Source organism: Aethalodelphis obliquidens, unplaced genomic scaffold, assembly GCF_003676395.1.
Source record: "Aethalodelphis obliquidens isolate GAN/ISIS:26980383/991018 unplaced genomic scaffold, ASM367639v1 scaffold52, whole genome shotgun sequence".
In the NCBI taxonomy this organism is placed as follows: domain Eukaryota; kingdom Metazoa; phylum Chordata; class Mammalia; order Artiodactyla; family Delphinidae; genus Aethalodelphis; species Aethalodelphis obliquidens.
The window spans coordinates 13,984,737-14,010,562 of NW_020837996.1; the positions used below are offsets into that span (position 1 = coordinate 13,984,737).

The 25,826-nt window shown below is 42.2% G+C and overlaps 1 protein-coding gene and 1 long non-coding RNA gene across 2 annotated transcripts in view; one reads left to right on the forward strand and one right to left on the reverse strand.

The window, feature by feature from the left end:
• ATP10B (ATPase phospholipid transporting 10B (putative)) overlaps positions 1-25,826 on the forward strand; it is a 294,439-nt gene that overhangs the window by 260,750 nt on the left and 7,863 nt on the right. Inside the window, exons 16-21 of the mRNA XM_027084380.1 lie at positions 1,962-2,286; positions 5,093-5,169; positions 6,515-6,640; positions 14,409-14,609; positions 16,015-16,095; positions 17,409-17,513. Coding sequence (XP_026940181.1) covers positions 1,962-2,286; positions 5,093-5,169; positions 6,515-6,640; positions 14,409-14,609; positions 16,015-16,095; positions 17,409-17,513 — 915 coding nt within the window. The remainder of the gene's footprint in view (positions 1-1,961; positions 2,287-5,092; positions 5,170-6,514; positions 6,641-14,408; positions 14,610-16,014; positions 16,096-17,408; positions 17,514-25,826) is intronic.
• LOC113608263 (uncharacterized) overlaps positions 2,369-25,826 on the reverse strand; it is a 150,726-nt gene continuing 127,268 nt past the window's right edge. The window contains exons 7-9 of the long non-coding RNA XR_003428283.1: positions 8,423-8,558; positions 3,623-3,708; positions 2,369-3,290 (exon numbers count right to left, since the gene is read on the reverse strand). This is a non-coding gene — a long non-coding RNA (uncharacterized LOC113608263). The remainder of the gene's footprint in view (positions 3,291-3,622; positions 3,709-8,422; positions 8,559-25,826) is intronic.

A 25,826-nucleotide genomic window follows, 5' to 3' on the forward strand; every position in this document is an offset into this window, starting at 1 on the left:
ATTACATAAATTCAGTTGATAAAGCAGCAGCAGGGTTTGAGAGGATTGACTCCAATTTAGAAAGTTCTACTGTGGGTAAAATGCCACCAAACAGCATTGCAGGCTACACAGAAATCCTTCATGAAAGTAAGAGTCCATCGATGTGGCACACTTCATTGTTGTCTTATTTTAAGAAATGGCCTCAGCTACCCCAGCCTTAGCAACCACCACCAGATCAGTCAGCAGCCATGGACATCGAGGCAAGACCCTCCCCCAGCAAAAGGCTTACAACTTGCTGAAGGCTCAGATGATAGCACTTTTTAGCCATAAGTATTTTAATATATGTACAGTTTTTTCAGACATAATGTTATTGTATACTTACTAAAGATAACTTTTATATGTCCTGGGAAACCAAAAATCTCATGTGACTCACTTTATTGCACTATTCACTTTATTGCAGTGGTCTGGAACCAAACCCACAATATCTCCAAGGTATGCCTGTATATACTGTGTGCCAACCCCAAGTTCCAGCAAGGACTACCTTGATCTCTTTCCCAGAAAAGTGCTTCGGGTATAACCACCTGCTCCTGAGCTACTTCCTGTGGCCCCGCTAGGTCCCGTGCACATCCTCTTGCTTGCAGTGCTCAGTTTAGCATCCCCTAAAGGAAGCCTCCAGAATAATGCGCTGCAGTCCTACTCACTCCAGAAGCAATTATTCCAAATATTCTCAGAAGCTTCTAGATCAGGGGTCTCCAAACTTGTCATTTCAGAACAACCTTCACGATTTTTGCCTAAATCCACATATTATCTATACAGTTGTTTATTTAATGATTTCATTTAAATAGACTCACTTTGAACTTTTCAAAACTTATTTTTAGAAGAATTTTTAGCACTAAAGTAAATGAAAAATCATCATCCCTTGCCACGGATAAAAGAACACTGCTAAATGAAGACCCCGTGAACAGAACAACGAAATTAAAATTGATAATACAGCTGACTGCCACCACTTTTCTCTATCTTTATTTAAAAGTGATGTTTAAACAAGTGAAAGAGGTATTAAGGATATCTTTAGATCCAAGATCTGTCTTTATCTTTGATACAATCAAAAGTAATGGAGGAGAATTGATAAGAGGAAATAATTTCTTCACCATGTTTCAAGGTAAACATCAGAAAAACTCAATAAGACTCACATACATGGTCAGTTTTTTTTTGTTTTTTGCGGTACACAGGCCTCTCACTGTTGTGGCCTCTCCCGTTGCGGAGCACAGGCTCCGGACACGCAGGCTCAGTGGCCATGGCTCACGGGCCCAGCCGCTCCGTGGCATGTGGGATCCTCCCGGACTAGGGCACAAACCCATGTCCCCTGCATCGGCAGGCAGACTCTCAACCACTGCGCCACCAGGGAAGCCCACATAGTCAGTTTTAACCAGTACGACCAGTACATTTATACAAACGGATAAACACGCAATGTATTTTTTCAGTTAAGAAGCCACAATTCGAGATGACCTTGGGCAAGTTACTAAGGATTTCACTGTTTCAGTTTCCTCATCTCGAAACTAAAGTCAGTAATACTCACCCTACCTACCACACAGGAATGTTCTGAGGAACAAAGGAGAACAGAAATGACTTGTGAGAAATGGAAAGTAGGGTACCAGCATGACACATTGTCATCATTTGCCATCGTATCAGTATCATTTACTACATTCTGTCATCCCTGTAAAAGGCCCGCATCTTGCTGTGCTATCTCCACTCCCATTCCCAAGCTGTCTCTCCTATTTTGGCCATTAATTTGTTTCCAAATTACTATTGCTTTGATGCTGTTTGAAATATTGCAGAGAAATGTCAAAATCAGAAAGTGAAATCCCGGGTCATCTCTATGGGGGTAGAGTTTTATAACTCTTTAACTAAAGGATAAAGTGACATTTTTAACCTGTTTCTAATGTTGCTTACTGACACCACATTCATTATTCTGCTCTTTATAGGAAACCTGTGAATCCATCCTCAACTTGGTATTGGAAGAGGTAAAGCAACTTCATGGACCACAGAAGCCGGACCACAAGCTCTCTGGGTTCTTCCGCCTACCTTCTGCGACGCCACCCCCCACCTCAGGAGCTGCAGTTCCAGAGGTTGGATTGGTCATCGATGGGAAGACGTTGAATGCCATTTTCCAGGGAAAACTGGAGGAGAAATTTCTGGAGTTGACCCAGTATTGCCGGTCTGTCCTGTGCTGCCGCTCCACCCCACTCCAGAAGAGTATGCTCGTCAAGCTGGTGCGAGACAGGCTGAGAGCCATGACCCTTTCCATAGGTACCCATCATGCGGAGATGTGGGGGGGACGCTGGGCAAGCCCACTCTGGACCAGAGGTGAGGGGTCACGTATCACCGTCAGGATGCTCAAGCTGAGGGTCGTTGTCTTAGAGGGAGAGAGTTCAACGTGACAATCAAGATGTGGCAGTCAGCAGGTGAGCAGCAGCTAAGCAGGGTGGGCGAGCAAATCCGAGTTCTCAGGATGAGCAGGTCTGCTAAGGACTTGGATGGAGGCCAAAGGCAAGAGGGGCCTCAAGTTCAGAATATCCAGGTAGCTCAATATACATCCAGGCCCACTCACTTCTGGGATGCCGACCATGTGCCCTTCAATACTTAACACATGGCACAATACCACGCACCTCAGGTGCCTGTGGACTTGATATTCTGTCGAGTGTTGACGGCTGGTGGGGAGGTCTAAAAAGTGAAGCTTGTCCCACGTTTAGTGTTGTATATTCATTTCTAAATATAAGACTCTACACAAAGCATACCCTCAGTAAACGCTGGCTTGTTGGTTGTTGAAGAATTTCTCATAGGGGATTAAATTTTAGCCATGGTTGAGGCAGAGAAATGAAGTGTCCTTACTTCAAACCTTCCAGGAACAACCAAAGCTGGTTTACAAGAACCTTCACGATCTGGGCTCCATTATCTGTCCAGCCACCTTCCTCCCCACAACATTCAGCAGTCCATGTCCCAGTCACATGAAGCTGCTTACCATTCTCCAGGAGCCTCGTCCTCTCTCGCTTCCTGACCTTTGCTCAAGCCGTTTCCTCTGTAAAACCTCCTCCAATCCCGCCTAATGTTCCTTTACTCCGTGGGCTCCCACAGGGCTCCACAGCACTGTTACGCCTTCAGTGCTGGGCTGCTCAGGAGACCAGAAGTTTCCTGAGTGGAGGGGCAATGTCAGTCTTACTCAGTTCCATCCCGTGCCCAGCGCATACCAAGCACATGGTAAACGTTGCTTTTGTGTGAGGACATTCTTACAGATGGTTCAGGTTCTCTTCCTCCTGCAAAGACATGGAAAGAGATTTTCTTTCCTGGCATTTCAAATAAGGGGCCTACTTTACATTGGTGGGTGGGGTTTTTTTTTTTTTTTTTTTTCCTTTTCTCCTGGTCTTCAGGTAAAAGCAGTTCAAAACCAGAAAAAAAAGAGGGAGTGGGCAGAAAGAATAGAGGCAGCAGAGCTTTAGCAACTGCATCCTAATTGTATTCCCTGAACTGTCCTCTTCCAAACTTCAAGGCAATAGCCCGGGATTGATTCCCAGAGGTAAGGGACTGGCTTCACTGCCACAGCAGCAGAAACAAAACCAGCAGGGCAAGAAATAGCGGGATTCCATACCTCTGCTTCCACTGCCTTGCAAACAGAAGAGGTTAAAGGGTGGATTTGTTCTGCCATGGGGAAGATGAAAATCATGCACTGCTGTGCTATCAAGGAGAAAAAAAATCATCGTTAGAAGAATAACAGCAACTTACACTGACACAATTTTTGAGCTTAATGAATTTTGTTGCCAGATAATTAGGAGAAGGAAATTTTCTCCCCCAAATCCATATTCTCTCTAGTATCTCATATAAATTGACTTGCAGATCATTATGAGAACCCACTGGAGAAACAGGTGGCGCCAGGAGAAGGAGAAGGATGAAGCCAGTTCAGTCTACAACTCATGGCCCTCAAGCTGAGACTGGCCCACTGCATATTTCTGTAGAGATGCTAAGAATGGTTTTCGTGTTTTTAATAGTAAAATGTGTAAAAACGATTTGCCTCTCAGCAGGAACAGTTGCTCAGTTTTGCTTCTTGGCCCACAAAGCCTAAAATATTTACTATCTGGCCCTTTACAGAAAAAGTTTGCTAAACTCTAGTCTGATGGATAAGGCATCATAGTCTGGAAAAGCCAGGCTCGTGAGGAAGACCTCACTGTTGAGAGCTGTGCCGTCCAACATGGTTGCCACCTGTTATATGTGGCTATTTAAAGTTAAACTTAAATAGAAATTCACCGGCCACATTTCAGTAGTCACAGGGGGCTAATGGTTTTCAAATTGGACAGTAAAGATATAGGACATTTCTATCACAGGAAAATCTGTTTGACGGTGCTGGTATAAAAGGTGGCATGTGTGTGTATGTATTTCCATGCCCTAACCTCCAGTTCCCTGAATCAACTGATTCATTGACTGGGAACCCAAAGTGACTCAATGTACCTCAACCTAAAAAATGAGTCAATCCCATGTTCCTCTATTTAGAAACATCACTGAACATTGTCTCTGTCCTTGGACACCACTGACAATCTCTGATGAGTTAGCTGTCCAGCATTCCAGTTGTCTTGATATGGTCAGTGTAAGTTATACTGAGTGAGGGGAGGTTTGCTGGCCGTGGAAACAGAAAGATCTTAGTTCCAGGGCTTCCGGGTCCCTTCACTACCTGGATTACCCTTGCCGAGCCCCTGTGTTGCTCAAATTCTCCATCTGCTTCTCAGTGAAGCCCACTGTAACACCTGAGAAGGCCTTTTTGGCAAACTGTAAAGCACTGCCCAAGGCTCACATACCATTGTATTCCCAATACCTAACATTGTACCTAAAAAAAGGACACAATAAGTATTTGGTAAATGATAAAGAAAGAGTAGGGCTTCTTGTCCAAAGAAGAAAAGATCTCTCAGGCTAAAGTCCTGTAGCAATGACTCTTCCTATAGGACTATTCAGAGCAACACTAAAAGGATTCACTTGTGCATAAAATAGGGACGATTTAGTGCCGCTTGTATAAAACTTCTCATTGTCACATAGCAGTTGGACCAGGATCTCATGACCTCTCTCCTTTCAGGTGATGGAGCAAATGACGTAAGCATGATTCAAGCTGCTGATATTGGGATTGGAATATCTGGACAGGAAGGCATGCAGGTATCATTTGCTTCAACTCTACTTGTTACTTTCTTACTCTCCATTATCCTTATTAGTGAGTTAAGCAATTCCCCACAGTCTTGGAGGAATTTATACTGAAGAGCTTTGCAGAATTATCATCTGAAAGACAGATATCCTTGCCTATACATAACCTCCATCACCGCATCCCTACTGCCCAGTCCTTCAGAATAAAGAGAGTGATCAAAGATGCTTGGCTTCTTATAGACAGCTGGCGATACCCATATTCTAAAGCCAAATAGTACCTAACCATTCAGGGAAAACAAAGCCTTCCTGATTCCATGCTTCCTCCCTGTAACCTCCACCCACATCCAAGTTTGCAGTGCCCTCTGTGAGCAGTGACAGCTGTAAGGACATCAGAAAATATTTTTCAATTGCCATTTGAGTCGTGATGGCTAGACGGACCTGTAAGTTGCTTGGTATACCTTAAAAGTGTACCAAAATTAGTCAGATTCAGCTTGGAACAAACATACTAACTGGAGCTGCTAATGTTTCCCATTAAGACAGACCCCACCTTGGGGTTCTGAACCATTAACAACTGTATTCCCACCACCAGTGCAGACGTTAGGTGGTGCCTAAATTTGTTGGTGGGGAGGATCGAACACCGTCACCTTTTGAGTGTCTATCGTAGGCCAGCACTCTATTCGCACTTCACACTTATTATCCCAGTTAATTTCAGCAGCCACCACCCTGTGTGTTAGGGACTGTTATTCCACTTTTTCAGATGAGGAAACTGAGGCTGAGAGCGGTTAAATGCCCTGACCAAGACTCGGACCAGGATTTATAACCAGGCACGTCCAAACCTCATACTCTAAAAAATTACTATGAACTGGGCCTTGTTTCTGAGTCATCCCAAGGGCAAAAGACATATTTCAGCTCCATGGAAAGGAAGAGCTATCCATCCATCAGCTCCGCATGAGACTGGAGCAAACGGCCGGCCTTGGTGGGTGGCCAAGGGCGTTGAGAGGTTTGAGGATCACTCGCATGGAAGCCCCTACTCTCTGGTCAACCACCACATCCCTAGATGGTGCCCAACACACACTGGTTCACAATAAATGCTTATTGGATAAGTGGAAGGAGGTGAAGGGCCAGGCCAGACCACTGGTCCCTTCTGACCTGCCCTCCTTGGATTCTAGTGGGATTTGCATTTCCCAGAGGAGAGGGTGGGGTGTCAGAGTCCATAAAGCCACCCAAGGGTGCTACACGTGACAAAGGGTCTTTTAGACCCTACCGGCTATGGACGCGGAACAGAGCAGCACCCTCAAGGGAGCCTCTTTGGTGCACTGGCAGCAGAATGGAAGCTGATGTGTCTGCTCTGCCCTCTCAGGCCGTCATGTCCAGCGACTTTGCCATCTCCCACTTCAGACACCTCAAGAAGCTGCTGCTTGTGCACGGACACTGGTGTTACTCACGCCTGGCCAGGATGGTGGCGTACTACTTCTACAAGAACGTGGTGAGTAGCCCTGCGGTAACCTCCCACCCGAGCCTTGGGAGTCCTGGCCAGGGGACAGCCAGCTCTCCCCGCTGAAATAGACGAAGCATCTCTATGTAAGGAAATAAGTCAGGCTAATCTGGATTTTGAATCCTGAAACTGTCCCTGACTAGCTCAGTGACCTCGGGCAAGATAATTCAGTTCTCTGAGCCTCAATTTCGTCTTTGATAAAATGGGGCTAGTACTATTTGGTGAGATGATCTTCAACATTGGCAGTACTGTCTGGCACGCACCTGGCACGTAGGAGGCAGCGTGAGCACTCTGGAGTCAGATCAGGTTCAAACTGAGGCTCCTGTATTTGGTAATGGCTTCACACCTTAAGTTTCCTCATCTCTAAAACGGGGATGGTAATAGTACCTTTCTCGCACACTTGCCACAGGGATGAACTGACAGCTTGTGTGGAAAGTGATTAGCGCTGAGTGATCACCCTATAAAGTTAGCCATTCTTCTTTTTATCATTGTTGCTGCTGTCGTAACTCTTAGAGGGCCTCCATAAATGAGATTTCTTTTCTGACTGCAAGGAAGAAGGATTTGAAGAACAACTCGCCTAACTTGGAGCTTAGGTTTCCTCCCCAGATAGAGTCACCCGGATAGGCAAGAGCAGAACCCTGACCCTCAGGAGAGTGAAGGGGAAGGTTTCCACCCAAGACCCTGTGTATCACTTCAACATCACCAGCATTCCCAACAAGGACTTCTAAATAAAATATACATTAGCAAAAATGTTTAGAGCAGGGTGATCATCTGGGTTTTAGTCTTGCCTGACTCTAGTATGCTTTGTAAACTTGAAAGAGTTACTTCAACTCTCTGAGCCTTGGTTTCCTCATCCATAATGTGGGGAGAATAGGACTCTCTCTGTCCCTAGAAGTATTATCGAGAGGTTTTAGCATCAGAGCTCTGGATGGCACGGAGCACTATACAATCATTTGAAGGTATGATTGTTTCTCTGAAAGATACGTGTGTTTTTGTCTTGTTGATAAGGGCCCAAAGCAGGCACACACCAACTGAGGTATTAAAACTGTCAGAGGCTCTTGTTTGCAAAGCCCTCGATTAACAATGGGCATAGGAAGAAGTCAGAGCACTGCTGTACTAAGGGAGAGAACAGGGCCTGCGCTTTTCATTATCTAGCTTGAGGACCTTTGAATAATCCCCAAGAGACTCCAAATAGAATCCAATTCCTTTTTGCATAAGGAAAAAGGGAGGATTAAGACCAGAGTGATGGAAGCGAAACACAGTAGCCAAGTAGCAGCTACAAAATGGCATATATTTTTTCCTCTCACTCCATTCTCCCAGGCCTGCTTTCAGGAAAGTCACAGTTACCCTGACTTGGGAATAGGCATTTCTGTGCAAAGTTCAATGTATATGTAAAGATGGTACCATTATTTCAGCAAGCCCATGCAAACAAGTCTCTATTTGACCAGAAAGACTGTGTAGTTAGAATTCAAAATGCCCCCCTTTAATGTTTTTTCCTTGCCTCCAAGAGAATCGTTTTTTTGAATAAGCACAGCCTCTTCTCTGCATTAAATCTGTGAAATAGAAAAGGAAACGTTTCCAGCCAGCCATGCTTTCAGAGCTTAAATGATATTTATTTCCAGCTCGACACCGGGATCGAAATGGCGATACTGATGCCCTGTTATCTCCCCTTTGCAATTAGAGGGTGGAGAACTATAACTTCCATGTCCGAAACCAATTTCCGAGGGGATTAAAACCCTGTCTGCTCTGAAATGTGAACAGTGAGTTAATTACGGCACTGTGGCTTCTTGGGAGGAAAAACAGGCGCCCAGTCTCAGCGATGCCGTCATGGGGTTCAATACGGTCTCCCCGGGGTGCAGAGATTCCAGCCAGGCAGAGCAAGTGGAAACGCACAAGGTCCTAACACGACCTGTGGAAGGAAACACATTTTCACGTTAAAACTCCAGGATGCATGTGAGGACAATAGAACCACCAAGATGTACTTAGTTTGTTCAAATAATTATTGAACATCTGCTGTGTCGGGAACATTATCAGGCACTGGGTATAGAGCAGAGATCTAGACACACGTGGTCCCCACTCTCATGAGGCTTACGGTCTAAATCGGGGCTCTGCAAACTTCTTCTGCAAAGGGCCTGCTCATAAGTATTGTCTTGGAGGTCAGGAACCTTGCATTTTTTTTTTTTTTTTAAGGATTAATACAGTTTCAATTGGATTATTCCTTTTTCAATTTAATTTTTGTTTTATATAAGAGTATACTTGATTTATAGTGTTGCGTTAGTTTCAGGGGTATAGCAAAGTGATTCAGTTATACATATACATATACCCATTCCTTTTCAGATTCTTTTCCCATATATGCTATTAGTGATAACAGTAATAATGTTATTACTGATTATTGAGTAGAGTTCCCCGTGCTATACAGTAGGTTCTTGTTGATTATATATTTTATATTACCTATTTTATATAGTGTGTATATGTTAATCCCAAACTCCTAATTTATCCCTCCCCCAACCTTTCCCCTTTGGTAACCATGAGTTTGTTTACAAAGTCCGTGAGTCTGTTTCTATTTTGTAAGTTCATTTATATCATTTTTTAGTTCCACATAAGTGATATCATATGATCTTTGTCTTTCTCTGACTTTTCTCACTCAGTATGACAATCTCTAGGTCCACGTTGCTACAAATGGCATTATATCATTCTTTCTTATGGCTGAGTAATATTCCATTGTATACATGTACCACATCTTCTTCATCCATTCTTCTGTCAGTGAACATTTGGGTTGCTTCCATGTCTTGGCTATTGTAAATAGTGCTGCAGTGAACACCGGGGTACGTATATCCTTTCAAATTATGGTTTTCTCCAGATATATGCCCAGGAGTGGGATTGCTGGATCACATGGTAGCTGTTTTTAGTTTTTTAAGAAACCTCCACAGTGGCTGTATCAATTTACATTCCCACCAACAGTGCAAGAGGGTTCCCTTTTATCCACACCCTCTCCAGCATTTGTTGTTTGTAGGTATTTTGCTGATGGCCATCCTGACCAGTGTGAGGTGATACCTCATTGTAGTTTTGATTTGCATTCCTCTTACAGTTAGTGATGTTGAGCATATTTTCATGTGCTTTTTGGCCATCCATATGTCTTCTTTGGAGAAATGTCTATTTAGATCTGCCAATTTTTTGACTGGTTGGTTGGTTTGTTTTATATTGAGCGGCGTGAGCTATTTGTATATTTTGGAGATTAATCTCCTGTAGGTCGCTTTGTTTGTAAGTATTTCCTCCCAGTATGTAAGTTGCCTTTTCATTTTGTTTATGGTTTCCTTTAGGTCCCATTTGTTTATTTTTGCTTTTATTTCTATTGCCTTGGGAGACTGAAAGAAAACATTGGTATGATATATGTCAGAGAATGTTTTGCCTATGTTCTCTTCTAGGAGTTTTATGCTGTCATGTCTTATATTAAGTCTTTAGACCATTTTGAGTTTATTTTTGTGTATGGCGTTAAAGAATGTTCTAGTTTCATTTTTTTACATGTAGCTGTCCAGTTTTCCCAGCACCACTTATCTTATTGAAGAGACTGTCTTTTCTCCACTGTATGCTCTTGCCTCTTTTGTCATAGATTAACTGACCATAGGTGTGTGGGTTTATTTCTGGGCTTTCTAGCCTATTCCTTTGATCTATATTTCTATTTTTGTGCCAGTACCATAGTATTTTGGCAACTGTAGCTTTGTAGCATAGTCTGCAGTCAGAGAGCCTGATTCCTCCAGCTCTTTCTTTTTCAAATAGCTTTGGCTATATGGGGTCTTCTGTGTTTCAATACAAATTATAAAATTTTGTGGTCTAGTTCTGTGAAAAATGCCATTGGTAATTTGATAGGGATTGCATTGAATCTGTAGATTGCCTTGGGTAGTACAGTCATTTGACAATATTGATTCTTCCAATCCAAGAACATGGTATATATCTCTCCATCTGTTGGTATCATCTTTAATTACTTTCATCAGCATCTTATAGTTTTCAGAGTACAGGTCTTTTTCCTCCTTAGGTAGGTTTATTCCTAGGTATTTTATTCTTTTTGATGCGATGGTAAGTGGGATTGTTTCCTTAATTTCTTTCTGATCTCTTGTTGTTAGTGTACAGAAATACAAGTGATTTCTGTGCGTTAATTTTGTAACCTGCAACTTTATCACTGATGAGCTCTAGTAGTTTTCTGGTAGCATCTTTAGGATTGTCTATATATAGTATCATGTCATCTGCAAACAGTGACAGTTTTACATTTCTTTTCCAATTTGGATTCCTATTATTTCTTTTCCTTCTCTGATTGCCATGGCTAGGACTTCCAAGACTATGTTGAATAAAAGTGGCAAGACTGGACATCCTTGTCTTGTTGCTGACCTTAGAGGAAATGCTTTCAGCTTTTCACCAATGAGAATGTTGTTTGCTGTGGGTTTGTCATATATGGCCTTTATTAGGTTGAGGTAGGTGCCCTCTATGCCCACTTTCTGGAGAGTTTTTATCATAAGTGGGTGTTGAATTTTGTCAAAAGCTTTTTCTGCATCTATTGAGATAATCATATGGTTTTTATCCTTCAATTTTTCGATGTAGTGTATCACAATGATTTGTGGATATTGAAAAATCCTTGCATCCCTGGGATAAACCCCACTTGATAAGGGTGCACAATCCTTTTAGTGTATCGTTGGATTTGGTTTGCTAGTGTTTTGTTGAGGGTTTTTGCATCTATGTTCATCAATGATATTGGCCTGTAATTTTTTTCATGTGTGGTAACTTTGTCTGGTTTTGGTATCAGGGTGATGGTGGCCTCATAGAATGAGTTTGGGAGTGTTCCTTCCTTGCAATGTTTTGAAATAGTTTCAGAAGGATAGGTGTTAATTCTTCTCTAAATGTTTGAAAGAATTCGATTGTGAAGCCATCTGGTCCTGGACTTTGGTTTGTTGGAAATTTTTAATCACAGTTTCGATTTCAGTACTTGTGATTGTTCTGTTCATATTTTCTATTTCTTCCTGGTTGGGTCTTGGAAGGTTATACCTTTCTGAGAATTTGTCCATTTCTTCCAGGTTGTCCATTTTATTGGTGTATAGTGATCTCATACAATCCTTTGTATTTCTGTGGTGTCCGTTGTAACTTCTCCTTTTCCATTTCTAATTTTATTGATACGAGCCCTCTCCCTTTTTTTCTTGATGAGTCTCACTAAAGGTTTATCAATTTTATCTTTCAAAGAGCCAGCTTTTAGTTTCATTGATCTTTTTCTACTGTTTTCTTCATCTCTATTTCATTTGTTTCTGCTCTGATGTTTAAGATTTCCTTCCTTCTACTAACTTTGGGTTTTGTTTGTCATTCTCTAGTTGTTTTGGGTGTAAGTTTAGGTGTTTATTTGTGATGTTTCTTGTTTCCTGAGGTAAGATTGTATTTCTATAGACTTTCCTCTTAGAACTGCTTTTGCTGCGTCCCATAGGTTTTGGATGATCATGTTTTCATTGTCTTTTGTCTCTAGGTATTTTTTTATTTCCTCTTTGATTTCTTCAGTGATCCATTGGTTGTTTAGTAGTATATTGTTTAGCCAGAACAGCTAGGTCTGGACTCCAGCTTTGTTACTTGCTAGTCTGTAGCCCCAGCCCCATGATTTGACCTCTCTGAGGCTCGGTTTTCTCAATTGTAAAATGAGGATAGTAGTGATATCCTCATAAGGCTGGTAGATGGACTGAGTGAGTCAGAACAGAGTTTGGCACATAAGATGCGCTTTAGGAGTCTCGGTTGCTGTTGTGTTTGCTGCCGTTGCTATTCTTGCCTCATCTGCTATTCTTGCTGCCGTTGCTATTCTTGCCTCGTCTGTAGATGGCGTCACTTCCAGTCCTGGCGTCCTAAGGTTCTACAACCTCAAGTCACAGTTCCAGGCCCAACTGGCAGAGGGACTTTGGTGTAGTCACTTACCCTATTTGAGCCACTCAAGCTGCCTGTGCGTACATGGAGATAAGAGTTATTGTCTTACCCAGCTAGCTGGGGAGGAAGAAGCAAGGTGCTCAAAGGGCTTAAAAAAAGAAAAACAAGCAGTCAAAGCCTCATGCAGTTGTTGAACCCTAGTATCAAGGAGACTTCAGCACTTTGGTTCTTCTTAAACCAATCCTGTCAAGTGCACAAGTGGGTGATGTTGATTTGGGGACTCAGTGTCTGCCCAAAGTATATTTCAAACCTACCTACAGCACAGGAAACAGACCAAGCCCTCTCCTTCCCAAATCTCCTCCTCTGAGAAAGAACTTCACCAAAACTCATAGGAGAAAAGCCCTCACAGCATCACAGGACTGGAGTGGGAGCGGGATGACCTGAAGCCCCAGAGCAGCAATGAAGGGGAGCCCGGCCCTCAGACAGAGAGATGCAAGGTCCATCCAGGGTGTCTCAGAGCACCGGGGTCTCCTTCAGAGCCAGAAAACCTCCCATTAGTCACCTTGGCAGAAAAGCCAAAGGATGGAGTTCCTCAGCTGGGAGAATCTTGGTTAGCATTGTTATTATATAATCCAAAAACGGGACTAAGAGTTCTTGCGGGTGGGTGAGGAGGAAGCTTTGAAAACTCAGTGGCTGGTTGTGCCATTTCCTGGCTGTGAACACAGGCAAGGAGTAACTGAGTATCTCAGAGCCTCAGATTCCTTGTCTGTAGATCAAGTTATAATAGTTAATAATACATAAATATAGTAGTATGATATTATTAGCAATGACATTAATCTTGCCAGGTTGATGGGACCAATTATGTATACTGCACATCTACTACTGTGGTATATACTAATATAGTATGTCACACACCTGTCACAAATAGAAGCTCAAATAACAATCGTGGTGTTAATATGAATGTTAATATTACTAGTAGTATTACAGTACTAAACAGAGAGGCTCTTAAAAATAACACTGGCCCAGCAATCAGGGAATGAGAATTCTAGCTTGAACACAAACCCACTGAAAGCTTCCTTACAACATCCTTCATGCCTCTGTGCCCCAGCCACGTAGAGCTGAGAAGTTCTAGTTCTAATGCCAGGACCGGCTGCTTCTGTGACCTTGGTCAAGTCACCAAACCACATCACAATATGTTAGATAGTAATAGTGACCCAGCCCTTCTCAGGTGAGGAGGTCTTGGGTAGAAAGATCTTTCGAAAGCATAAAGCAACTTAGGCACAAGGTTTTCTTCTTCACCTTTGGAGCTGTGTGACCATGAGGCAAGTGTTGTGAGGTCAACCTCCTCAGGAAGTCATCCTCCCGCCAGCCTTCCTGCCCGCGGTCAAGTCTTTCTAGCATCCCTTCCTCTTACCATACTGCTAATCACAACTACTGCCTTTTGGTATCACATGTCATGGTCTAGGTACTACTAATCGTATCCGAAAGATGGCAAGATGACGTTCAGAAAGGCTAAGCAATTTGACCGAGTTCACACCCAACTGGGGTGTGACTCAAGCTAGTGCATGACCCAACTGGGGATTCAAAACCAGTCCTCTCTGCCTCCGAAACCCTACGCTCTTGACAACGTATACTCAACAAATCGGTGCAGTTCCTTTCGGGTCCTAAAGAAGGTTAGTAGTAGTAGCAGAAGTGGTAATGGTAGAATCTAAGGGATGAAAATTACCTGCAGTCCTTACACAACCTTGCCTGTCACAAACAAGGAAACTGAAGCTCCGAGTCTGAGTAGGGACTTGTCAGAGCTCCTAAGCAGCATCTGGTGACCCGGCTGCCCGTGGGTCCTCACTCACAAGGCCGCACCCTCTGCCTGCAGGGCTACGTCAACCTGCTCTTCTGGTACCAGTTCTTCTGTGGTTTCTCTGGCTCCACCATGATCGATTACTGGCAATTGATCTTCTTCAATCTCTTCTTCACCTCCTTGCCTCCTCTTGTCTTCGGAGTCCTCGATAAAGACGTCTCTATGGAAACACTCCTGGCGTTGCCTGAGCTGTACAAGAGTGGTCAGAACTCTGAGGTAAGGGGCTCGGGCAGGCGGGGAGGTGACCTCCAGCTCCTCCCTTGAGGTGTCAGAGGAGGAGTGCTGGGCTGGCGGTCCTGTGTTCTGGTCACCACTCTGCCACTTACCTCCCACGTGACCCGGAAACACTGCTCCCTGCTTCTGGCCTGTTTCTCATTTGCTGTTGAAGGTGATGGACCAGACCAGTGGGTATTTTTCTTTTCAGTTATTTCTTAATTACATCACACGTTAATACGGGACTCCCTAGTTAAAGGGGAAGAGGGCTTACAGAAAGATCCCATCACCCTTATCTGGTCCTTGTCTGTAGGCTTTCAACAGAATGCCCAAGGCTTGGTTTGGGAACCCCTGGACTAAAACCACAGAACAGTCTCTTACAAGGCACAGAGGCCACACTGATGCCCTAAATGATCTGGAGAAGTCACACAGCAGGCAGCCCGACTAGCACAGACACGGGTCAGGAGCTTGGATGCAGGAGGCAGAGAGGGGAACCTGACTGCCTCGAAGGGGGAGCTCTGGGAAAAGGGATGTCGATATGCACAAGGGTACCTTTGCACCTGGGGAAAAGGAGGGCAAAGCCAGATGTGGTGCTTGAGAGCTGGTGATATTTTGGGGACAGCCAGTGAAGAACCAAGCCCCATCCTCAACCAGAGACAGGTGGAGAGCAACACAGCAACCCCAGCACTTCAAGCAAGGGAGAGGTGGCGATGGCACGCCTACATCCTGGGCCCTTCTAACTGTCCCCTTCCCAGAGGCGAGCTAGCTGCATAATGTCTTCCTTGAGTAACTAACATTAAAAGAGGTTAATGTGGCAAAAACATACAATGTGAACAGTTTCACTTTTCCCAGGGAAGGCAAGAGGAGTGAAGCACAAAATGAGAAAGGTTGTCTCTGAAGCCACTGAGATCTTGGGAACCTGTGACCCTGGGCTGTGATTGAGGGTTCTCTTTCAGATGCTATTCGGAAACCTCAGAATCTCTAAACTTACCAAGTTTGTGTGAGCACTAACAATGTGCTAATGAATGATAACCATTCATTATCATTTGGTAATAATTTGGTAATATATTTGGTAGCTGAGCCTTTACTAGCTACCAAAGCACAATTGCATTTAGACCTCTTGAAACCCAAGGAAATAGTTGGTGGTGTTTTTCTCTACTTTCTAAGGAAGAGGAAACAATGCTCAAAGAAGTTTAGTGACTTTCACTAAGGCCACACAATGCTGGAACTGGACCTGAGGTCTGTCACCCCCAGGCCCATGCTCTTAATCGTTCCATTCTATTGCCTCTAAGATAAGAAGCATTGTAAGTGCCGTGTTGTCTAGTCCAGCCATGCACAAGAAAGCTGCTTACAAAGAACAGAGGCTTGCTTTGATGGTGGTTACTGTCGATGTGCTATTTCCTGCCAGTGCTATAACCTGCTGACTTTCTGGATTTCCATGGCGGATGCGTTCTACCAGAGCCTCGTCTGTTTCTTTATCCCCTACCTGGTAAGTTGTATGGTCCCATTCTAACCGTACAAATAGCAGGGTAGAACTGGTCCTGTTTATATGAAATCCCAGACTAATAGTTTCCTAATATTCAGAGCAGGGGCTCCAAAGAGGAGGCCTGCAGACTCCACCCTACCCTGGTATTCAAAAAGTCAGAATATTCAAATTCAAAACGTCTTCATTTCTGCCAGCTTCTGAAACACTGAAAGCTATTATTACACTGGGTCATTCTTCCCTCGTGGCGAGAATCCAGAGTTGACTCACTGCCCTGCTTAGATGGGGGGGCATGTGCTCCAGTTTGCCATAGTCCCCACCATGCCCTTTTGTGTCATGCCTGGCCTTCTTCACTCATTTACCGCTTCTTACTTGAGCACTGAAGGTATTTGAATTTGCAACCCTTGGTTTATATTTAGATTTGACCTTCCAAGGTCAAGGCAGGAGGTTCTGATAATAAGGGATACTACATTCTATGAAATAAAAACAAACAAGAATGCAGATAGTAAGGGATTCCAGCCCCATCTCAGTTTGGTTCCCCAGTTTAAAGAGTGAGAATTTATATAGCATAGGACATCTGTATTCATCCTAGACAGGGAACTCAGGTGTGGGGTAATTGCTCCCAGGAAGCCAGTGGTGTCTAGTCTCTGGCTCGTGTTCGTTTGCAAATAGCAACACGATGAGTGTTGAGGTGGGCATTTTGTGCTTTCTTTGAATTTCCTGGTTTACAATACCCTCCCTGGTCAGGCCTCTGCTTGCCTTTCCTGCGTCACCCTTACTGTGTGCTCAACAGACCTACCATCTAGGACGATTTGGACTTTTCACCCTCGGTTGTGGCCTTTGCCTTTCCTCTCTCTTTTCAATCCTCTTATGATAGTCTCAGCTGATTCCTCTTCTCTACTCCCAGCGTTCCTTGTACGTGCTGCCATTATAGCATTTATACCCTAAAACTGTACCACATTTGCCCTGCCTAGTCGGTCTCTAAACTCCTTGAAAGTGGACACAGCAGTGTCTTTAGCAGTTGGCATTGTGCCTGGGAGGTACTCAGTAAATTCTTTCTTGACTCCTTCTGCAGTGTTCTGGAATACTCATCATGGCTTCCTTTGCAAATGCTTTTTCAAGAGTTTAGTCCTGTCAACTCACTCCTCCTCTTGTCTGTCCCTTGGGGTCAGCTCCACGTGATGGCAGCTGGATGCCTTCTCCCCAGCCTGCCCCTCCCTTGACACCTGCCTTCACTGATGTTTTACAATCACTTGTCAAAGCCAAGGCCTTCAGTCCGTGGGCACACCTGCCAGTGCCTGTTTGTTCCTCCTCTGCAGACCTACAAGGATTCTGACATCGACATCTTTACCTTTGGGACACCCATCAACACCGTTTCCCTCGCCACAATCCTCCTGCACCAGGCAATGGAAATGAAGACCTGGGTAAGTGCCCCAGAGCCCTTATGGCCTAAGAATTGTGTTCCTGTTCATCAACCACCTTCAGATTTCTGAGCTGCTTTACTCCATATAACTGAGCCACTGGATAAATACATACTGAACCCCTACCTGCGTTCCACTTGTACAGGGATAGAGAGGTAGAGAAGATAAAATTGCTGGCCTCAACTTTGTAACCATCTAGCCAGGATGAAAAAACTAATTCATAAAGAACAATGAGACAATTTGTTGCCAAAATGCAAATTTTTGATTAAAAAATTCAGGGGTGTTTGAGAGACAAAGGAAAACATTAGACTGATCGTACTTGAGGCTGTGTTAGGGAGGTATGCTCCCCATTTAACTTGGGGGTAAAAGATTAGAAGACTGTCTCCATTAAGCATATCTCAAGCACGTCCAAATATCACATTTTAGTATCTAAAAAGGTAACACTAGCTTTCTCATTAGACTAGTCAATGATAATTATAAAAACAAAGAGCTTAAAATTATATGCCAGGTACATATCTACATGTTTTAATGTATTATCTTACTTAACCTCCCAGAACCCTTCGTGTTAGATGGTATTTGGAGCGTTTTGTTCTGCTTTTTTCAGTTTTATTGAGATATGATTGACATACAGCACTGTATAAGTTTAATGACTTGACATACACATATAGTTAACGCTTGAACAGTTTGGGGTTTAGGGGCGCCAACCCTCCACGCAGGGGAAAATCCACACATAACTTTACCGTTGGCGCTCCGTACCTGCAGTTCCACATCCATGGCTTCAATCGTGTAGTACTATAGTATGTACTTAGTGAAAAAAATCTGTGTATAAGAGGACCCGTGCGGTTCAAACCTGTGTTGTTCAAGAGTCAACTGTATTGCAAAGTGATGAATCTTAACTAACCTTACTGTGGAAATCCTTTTGCAATATACGCAGGTGTTAGGTGTTTTTTTTTTAAATTCCCATTTTATAGCTATAGAGATGAATATAAAGAGGTTAAGAAACTTTCCCCAAGTAGTTCAAGACAGAAGCAAGTTTGAACCCTGGCCAGCTGACCGTTGACCATTTAACCTCTGTGCTAATATAGTGTGAGAAGGTAAGACTGACTGGTGCAGGGAGACCCCTTGACAGAAAGATCTGTCTTTAGCCAAGCTGAAATGGCTCTTTCTGACAGCATTTGTATTAACCATTTCGAAGACTTCCCCAAGTAGGCTCGGTGTGTTCCCAGCATTCTGCAATGGGACTTCCTCCCCACGCCCTACTATCACAAGTTAGGCCAGGCCCTGACACTGGGCAGTGGCTGATAAGAGCCACCCAAGGGAGCTTCCAGATCACGCAGTTCCCATCTGGAAAACCCCTTTGCTCCAATTCATGCCAATGACAGATAGACCAAAACGATGAAAACGAAAAGGTCTAGCCAAGCTTAAGTACACAGGATAAATTTCTTTCAGAACCACCAGAAAAACCACTTAGAAGCTGTGAGGAAGACAGACAAGAGTCATAACTTTAATACTGGGAACTGAGCCAAACTAAGGAAACATTTAGAACTCTTGAAAAATACAAAAATTTTGTCATTGAAATTAGACTGGACACTGGCTAAAAGTAAACTACCAAATTGGACGGTAGTATTGGGTACCCATCCAGAATGCCACACAAATATGAAAATGTAATCAAGAGGAATGGTGGCTAGAATAAATGGTTCCAGCAGCTACATAATAGGAGTCAGAGTCACAGAAGAACAAGCAAAGAATAGTAGACAAGCAGTATCTGAAGAGATCATCACTGAGAATGACGATTAATCAAAATAAACCTGGGTATATTGCCTGGTATATCACAGTAAAACTGTACAGTGTGAATGACAGACTGTGCACCAATTACTTGAAATTTAACAGCAGTTTAAAAAGTAGAAACCGAAAAAACAATGGAGTAATTATCTTCAAAGACCTGAGGCAAAATAACAAACAGTTACACTACCACTTAACTCTGCAAGGTCTACCACCCACAGACCCTCACTAAAGGAAGAAAGAAACATGCAAGAACATAAAAGCTAACAGCTAAAACTACATAAGAATCCGCCTGCCGATGCAGGGGACACAGGTTCGAGCCCTGGTCCGGGAAGATCCCATATGCCGCAGAGCAACTAAGCCCATGTGCCACAACTACTGAGCCTGCACTCTAGAACCCAGGAGCTGCAACTACTGACCCCGCGAGCCACAACTACTGAAGCCCACACACCTAGAGCCCGTGCTGCGCAATAAGAAAAGCCACTGCAGTGAGAAGCCCACCCACAGCAACGAGGACCCAACGCAGCCAAATAAAAATAAATAAAGACTTGGCTTTTTAAAATTAACTTATTTATTTTTGGCTGTGTTGAGTCTTCTGCTGTGTGCGGGCTTTCTCTAGTTGTGGCGAGCAGGGGCCACTCCTCACCATGGTGCGTGGGCCTCTCACTGCAGTGGCCTCTCCTGTTGCAGAGCACAGGCTCTAGGTGCGCGGGCTTCAGTAGTTGTGGCACTTGGGCTCAACAGCCATGGCTCACGGGCTTAGTTGCTCTGCGGCATGTGGTATCCTCCCAGACCAGGGCTCGAACCCGTGTCCCCTGCATTGGCAGGCAGATTCCCAACCACTGTGTCACCAGGGAAGTCCCAAGACTTGACCTTTTAAAAATAATAATAAAAATAATTCCTTTAGGGCTTCCCTGGTGGCGCAGTGGTTGAGAGTCCGCCTGCCGATGCAGGGGATACGGGTTCGTGCCCCGGTCCGGGAAGATCCCACATGCCGCAGAGCAACTAAGCCCGTGAGCCGTGGTCGCTGAGCCTGCGCGTCCTGAGCCTGTGCTCCGCAACGGTAGAGGCCACAACAGTGAGAGGCCCAGGTACCGCAAAAAATAATAACAATAATACTTCCTTTAAATGTAAAATTTACCAAAGCATAGTCAAAATCATTCAGCAAACATGAATAAACCAATCACTATTACAGAAATTGACTCGGTAACCCTGTTCCTAAAGACACCAAGCCCAAGGATTATAAAGGTCAGTTTGACCAAACTTATAAGGGACAGATAATTCCTCTCTCATACCCATTGTTTCATGGATTCAAAAAATAGAAAATATAGGCAATTCAATGTTCATGGCTAGAATAATTCTGATATGAAAATGAGCATGGACTGTTCAAGAAAACAAAATTACAGACCAATCTGTTCAATGAACATAAATGTAAAAAATTCTAAATAAAATATTGCCACACTAACTCAGTAGCAGGTTAAACATAATAAAGCCCAACCAAGGAACTTTCATATTCTGTTGGTAAACTATAAACTGATACCACCATTCTAGAGAGCAAATTGAAAATAGCTAGAGGAGTTTAAGTACTCACTATATGCTATGACACAATTCCACTTCTAAATATGCACCCTGGGCCATCCTTTTGCACATGTATATACACAGACAATGTTTGTACAAGAATGTTTGTTTCTTCATTGTTCTTAATAGCAAAAAAAAAAAAATCGGAAACAGCTTAAATGTTCATTAACAGGAAAATAAATAAATAGTGCCATATTCATACACTAGAACAGTTAAAATGAATAAACCAGAATGGCATTTATCAACAAAAATAAAGGTCCAAAGCCTAATTCAGAGGGATACCTATACATGATAAAATTAAAAAGCATCCACTAACATGGATACATAAACATGTATATATAAAATACACAGAAGAATGAGGAACACAGTTTATTTTCAAGACTAACGAGAAGGCATTTGCAAGGGATACATGGGTGCTTGAATTGTATCTCTAAGGCTTAATCTTTTAATAAAATCTGAGGCAAATATGTGTAGAGGAAGAAAGAATAATTTTCCCTCTACCCTTCTAGGTTCTCAGCTTAGACACTCTTGTAATAAAAGACAGATTAATGCGAGAAAAACAAAAGTTTAATAAATACTTCCTATACACATGGGAGAGGCCAGGAAACTGAGTAACTTTCTGAAATGGCCCTGGCCACCACCTTAAATACCATCTCTAGCTAAAGACAAAAGAAGTTTTGAGGCTAGGGGAGGCCAGATATTGGAGTTGATAAAGATTTCCTAGAAATATAGAATTGTCCTTTTCTTCCAGGTACAGAGAGGGAGACACCCTTACAAATGGAGATTTCCCTTATAACTGTAAATGTCTCTTACAAAAAGATAACTTCTTTTCAGTTTCCAGAGCTCCTCCTCTGTCTGCTCTTTCTTAAAAATAACCAGCTCAAGATAATCCTTATGCCGGAGACTTATTTGGGGATGATATATTCTGCTCCCCTTTATATGGCATAAGATTAAAATTGATAAAGCTGGATGTCAAGTATATGAGATTTGTTGACTATGCACTTGAAATATTTCACAATAATTTAATTACTTTTTTTTAAACACCAGCACAAGATATTTCCCAAGAGGATCTCTGCTCTCCATGACCCTCTTAACCATTAGGTAGCTTACTAACCTTTCAAAATTGCCCTGTAAATAAGCAGGCCTCAATGTGTAATATAAATGACTGGTCGTTCGGCCCTCTTTCTCAGAGCACTGCATTCATCTGCCTTAAAAGACAGAACCTGTTCCTTTCACTCACCATTCAGCACTATTAACCCACCTAATGCATCTCTAGACCAGGCATCCTGGTAGTTACTGGTGATTTCTGTTGCTCTTGGGAAAGGAGTTAGTTAGCTACTAGAATCATTATGAAAAAAAGTGTTTCCCTTTTTAAAGTGCTCGAAGCAGAGGGAGAATGTCTTTCTTCCCTGGGTAGAAATCTAACATGAATGTTAATAGCTGTGTCAGCTTTCACAGTCCCCAGCAAAGTGATTTAAAAAGTTAGCTAACTGCTTTCTTTTCAGGAACAGGGGCTAGGATATTCAAACCACCCCTTCCCCTGAAAACAAATTAATGTGTGTGTGTATGTATGTATGTATTTAATATATGTATACATAAACATATATATGTATACATACATTATATATATATATACACACACACACACACACACAAAGTATATATGTATACATATGCTAAAGGTATGAAAAAGATGACAGGATAAAGACCAAAGGCTCTGGGAAAGTGGGTTTGTAGAGAAGCAAGCTGAGCCAAAGCCTCTGTTTTCTTCAGAGCGTTTGCAACCCTGCCCAAAATGAACTTTTTGGCAGACTTCATTGAGCATAAAGTTCAGAAATCAAAAGCCAGGCTGCTAAAGTGGGAGTCTAATAAGAGATCACATTAAATTAGGACCCCAAAGGCTCTACCTTCAGAGTAAAGGTATACCCAAAAGTGGACCTACCTGCACTCCCCTCCCCAGCAGGGACTGTAGGGATTGTTCCCACTGTGCTGAAGAGAGCAGGGAGAATCAGTAAAAAGGACTTATCCTGGGAAATGGACCATGGGCTGGCCTCACACAGATTTGCAGCCCAGATTCTTTGTACCCCCTGGGTGAGCCAAATTTTGACTTATGAATTCAGTTTAAAGTAACTGACAGTGCACAAGGATATTGCAAAATACACATACACCCTCTCCAGGGAAAGTTTTCCTAAGCCTCAAAGTATCCCCACTAATTTTCCAAGGCCAAGAAGCATCACATATTCAAAAATAAGGAAGCTCATTATCATACTAAGTGAAGTAAGCCAGACAGAGAAAGACAAATATATGATATCACTTATATCATAATTTTTTTTAAAGATACAAATTAACTTATTTACAAAACAGAAATAGACCCACAGACGTAGAAAACAAATTTATGGTTGCCAAAGTGGAAAGGGGTGGGGGAGGGGAGGGATAAAGTGGGGATTAACATACACACACAACTATATACAAAATAGATGATAACCAACAAGGACCTATAGGCAGCTATACTCAATTTTGTAATAACCTGTAAGGGAAAAGAATCTGAAAAAGAATATATATATATATATATATATATATAACTGAATCACTGCAACTATACTTCAATTAAAATATATATAATAACAAACAGTAGACTTTAAGAAGATTTTTGCACTATATAACAACAGATTGCATTAAGAAGTTTCAATAACAAATGAGTAAGAAAAATAAAATTTTCAAAAACACACAAAAAAATAAATAATGGGGCTTCCCTGGTGGCGCAGCGGTTGGGAGTCTGCCTGCTGATGCAGGGGACACGGGTTCGTGCCTCGGTCCGGGAAGATCCCACATGCTGTGGAGCGGCTGGGCCCGTGAGCCATGGCCGCTGAGCCTGTGCGTCCAGAGCCTGTGCTCCACAACGGGAGAGGCCACAACAGTGAGAGGCCCGCATACAGCAAAAAAAAAATAAATAAATAAATAAATAAATAATGAAGCTCAAAATGAAACAAGAACTCAATGAGGATCACAAGCACAAACATCAGTAACAAATATTTCAGGTATTGGAATTATCAGGTAGAAATCATAGAAAAGGTTTGTTTGCTATGTTTAAAGAAGATTAAGCTTTAAAATATCTGCAAGAATTCTAAAAAAATTTAAAAAAAAATATCTGCAAGAATTCTAGAAGATGTGAAAAAAAGACCAAATAAAACTCTTCGAAATTAAAAAATACAATAACTGTAATTTAAGTTTCAATGGCTGGATTAACAGCAGATTGGGCACAGCTGAGGGGAGAATTAGTGAAATGGTCAAATTATCCAGAATATAAAACAAAAGTAAAATGATGAAAATTATGGAACAGATATTGAGATATATAGAAGATATGGTGGTATCTTAAAAGATCTAACATACATTTGATTAGAGTCTCAGAAGGAAAGGAGGAGAAAATGAGACAGAGGCAATATTTGAAAAGATAGTGACTTGAGAATTTTGCAAAATTAATGAAAGACATCAATCCACGAATTCAAGAAGATCAGCAAAACCCAAGCAAGATAAATTTTTTAAAAATCCACCCTTACAAGAAAACTACAGAACACTGAAGACGAAATAAAAATCATAAAAGCAGCCACGTTATAAGAGACTTCCTTCTAAGGAATAACAGATAAAGAGTTGCTAACTTCTCAACAGCAACAACAGAAGCCAGAAGATAGTGAAATGCTATCTTAAATATACTACAAGAAAATAACTTCCCAACAAGATCAAAAATAGTTTTTAAGAATGAGAATGAAATAATGGATCAGAGAATGCATCACCAGCAGACTTTCACGAAAGGATATTCTAAAGGATGTACAGCCATCCCTCAGTACCCACAGGGGATTTGTTCCAGGACCCAATGCAAATACCAAAATCTGTGGATGCTCAAGTCCGATAATCAGTTCTCCGTATCTGTGGATTCAACCAATCACAGATCAGGTAATACTGTAGTATTTGTTGAGAAAAATCTACATGTAAGTGGACCCGCACAGTTCAAACCCATGTTGTTCAAAGGTCAACTCTATTTAAAGTATAAGGAAAGACACCCCAATGTTCATGGCAGCACTGTTTACAATAGCCAAGACATGGAAGCACACTAAATGGCCATCGACAGAGGAATGGATAAAGAAGATGTGGTACGTATATACAATGGAATATTACTCGGCCATTAAAGAGAATGAAATAATGCCATTTGCAACAACATGGATGGACCTGTAGATTATCATACTAAGTGAAGTAAGTCAGAGAAAGATGAATATCAATCATATGATATCACTTCTACGCAGAATCTTTAAAAATGACACAAATGAACTTATTTACAAAACAGAAACACTCACAGACTTAGAGAACAAACTTATGGTTACCAGGGGGAAAGGAGGGTGAGAGGGATAGATTGGGATTGACATGTACACACTACTATATTTAAAATAGATAACCAACAAGGACCTACTGTATATAGCACAGGGAACTCTGCTCAATATTCTGTAGTAACCTAAATGGGAAAAGAATTTGAAAAAGAAGAGATACTTGTATATGTATAACTGAATCACTTTGCTGTACACCTGAAACTAACACAACATTGTTAACCAACTACACTCTAATATAAAATTTTTTTAAAAAGTATGAGGAAAGAAAGCTCAGATGGAAAGTCCAAAATGCAAGAGGGAATGAAGGCATAAAAAGTGTCAAGCATGTAAGTAAATCTTAATGAATACTGACCATATGACACTGTAATAATGACTTATGTGATTTAAAAAGCTGATAGAATTTAAATACACAGTAGCAATGAGATATGAGTCAGGAGGGAGGTAAACAAAGTTAATGTGTTCTAAAGTTAATGTATTCAGGAGGAGGGAGACATAGAAGCTTTATACCACAGTAAGTTAAAACTGCTTATTAGCATTTATTGAGTAATCACTAAGGAATGGAAATGAAATATATAAC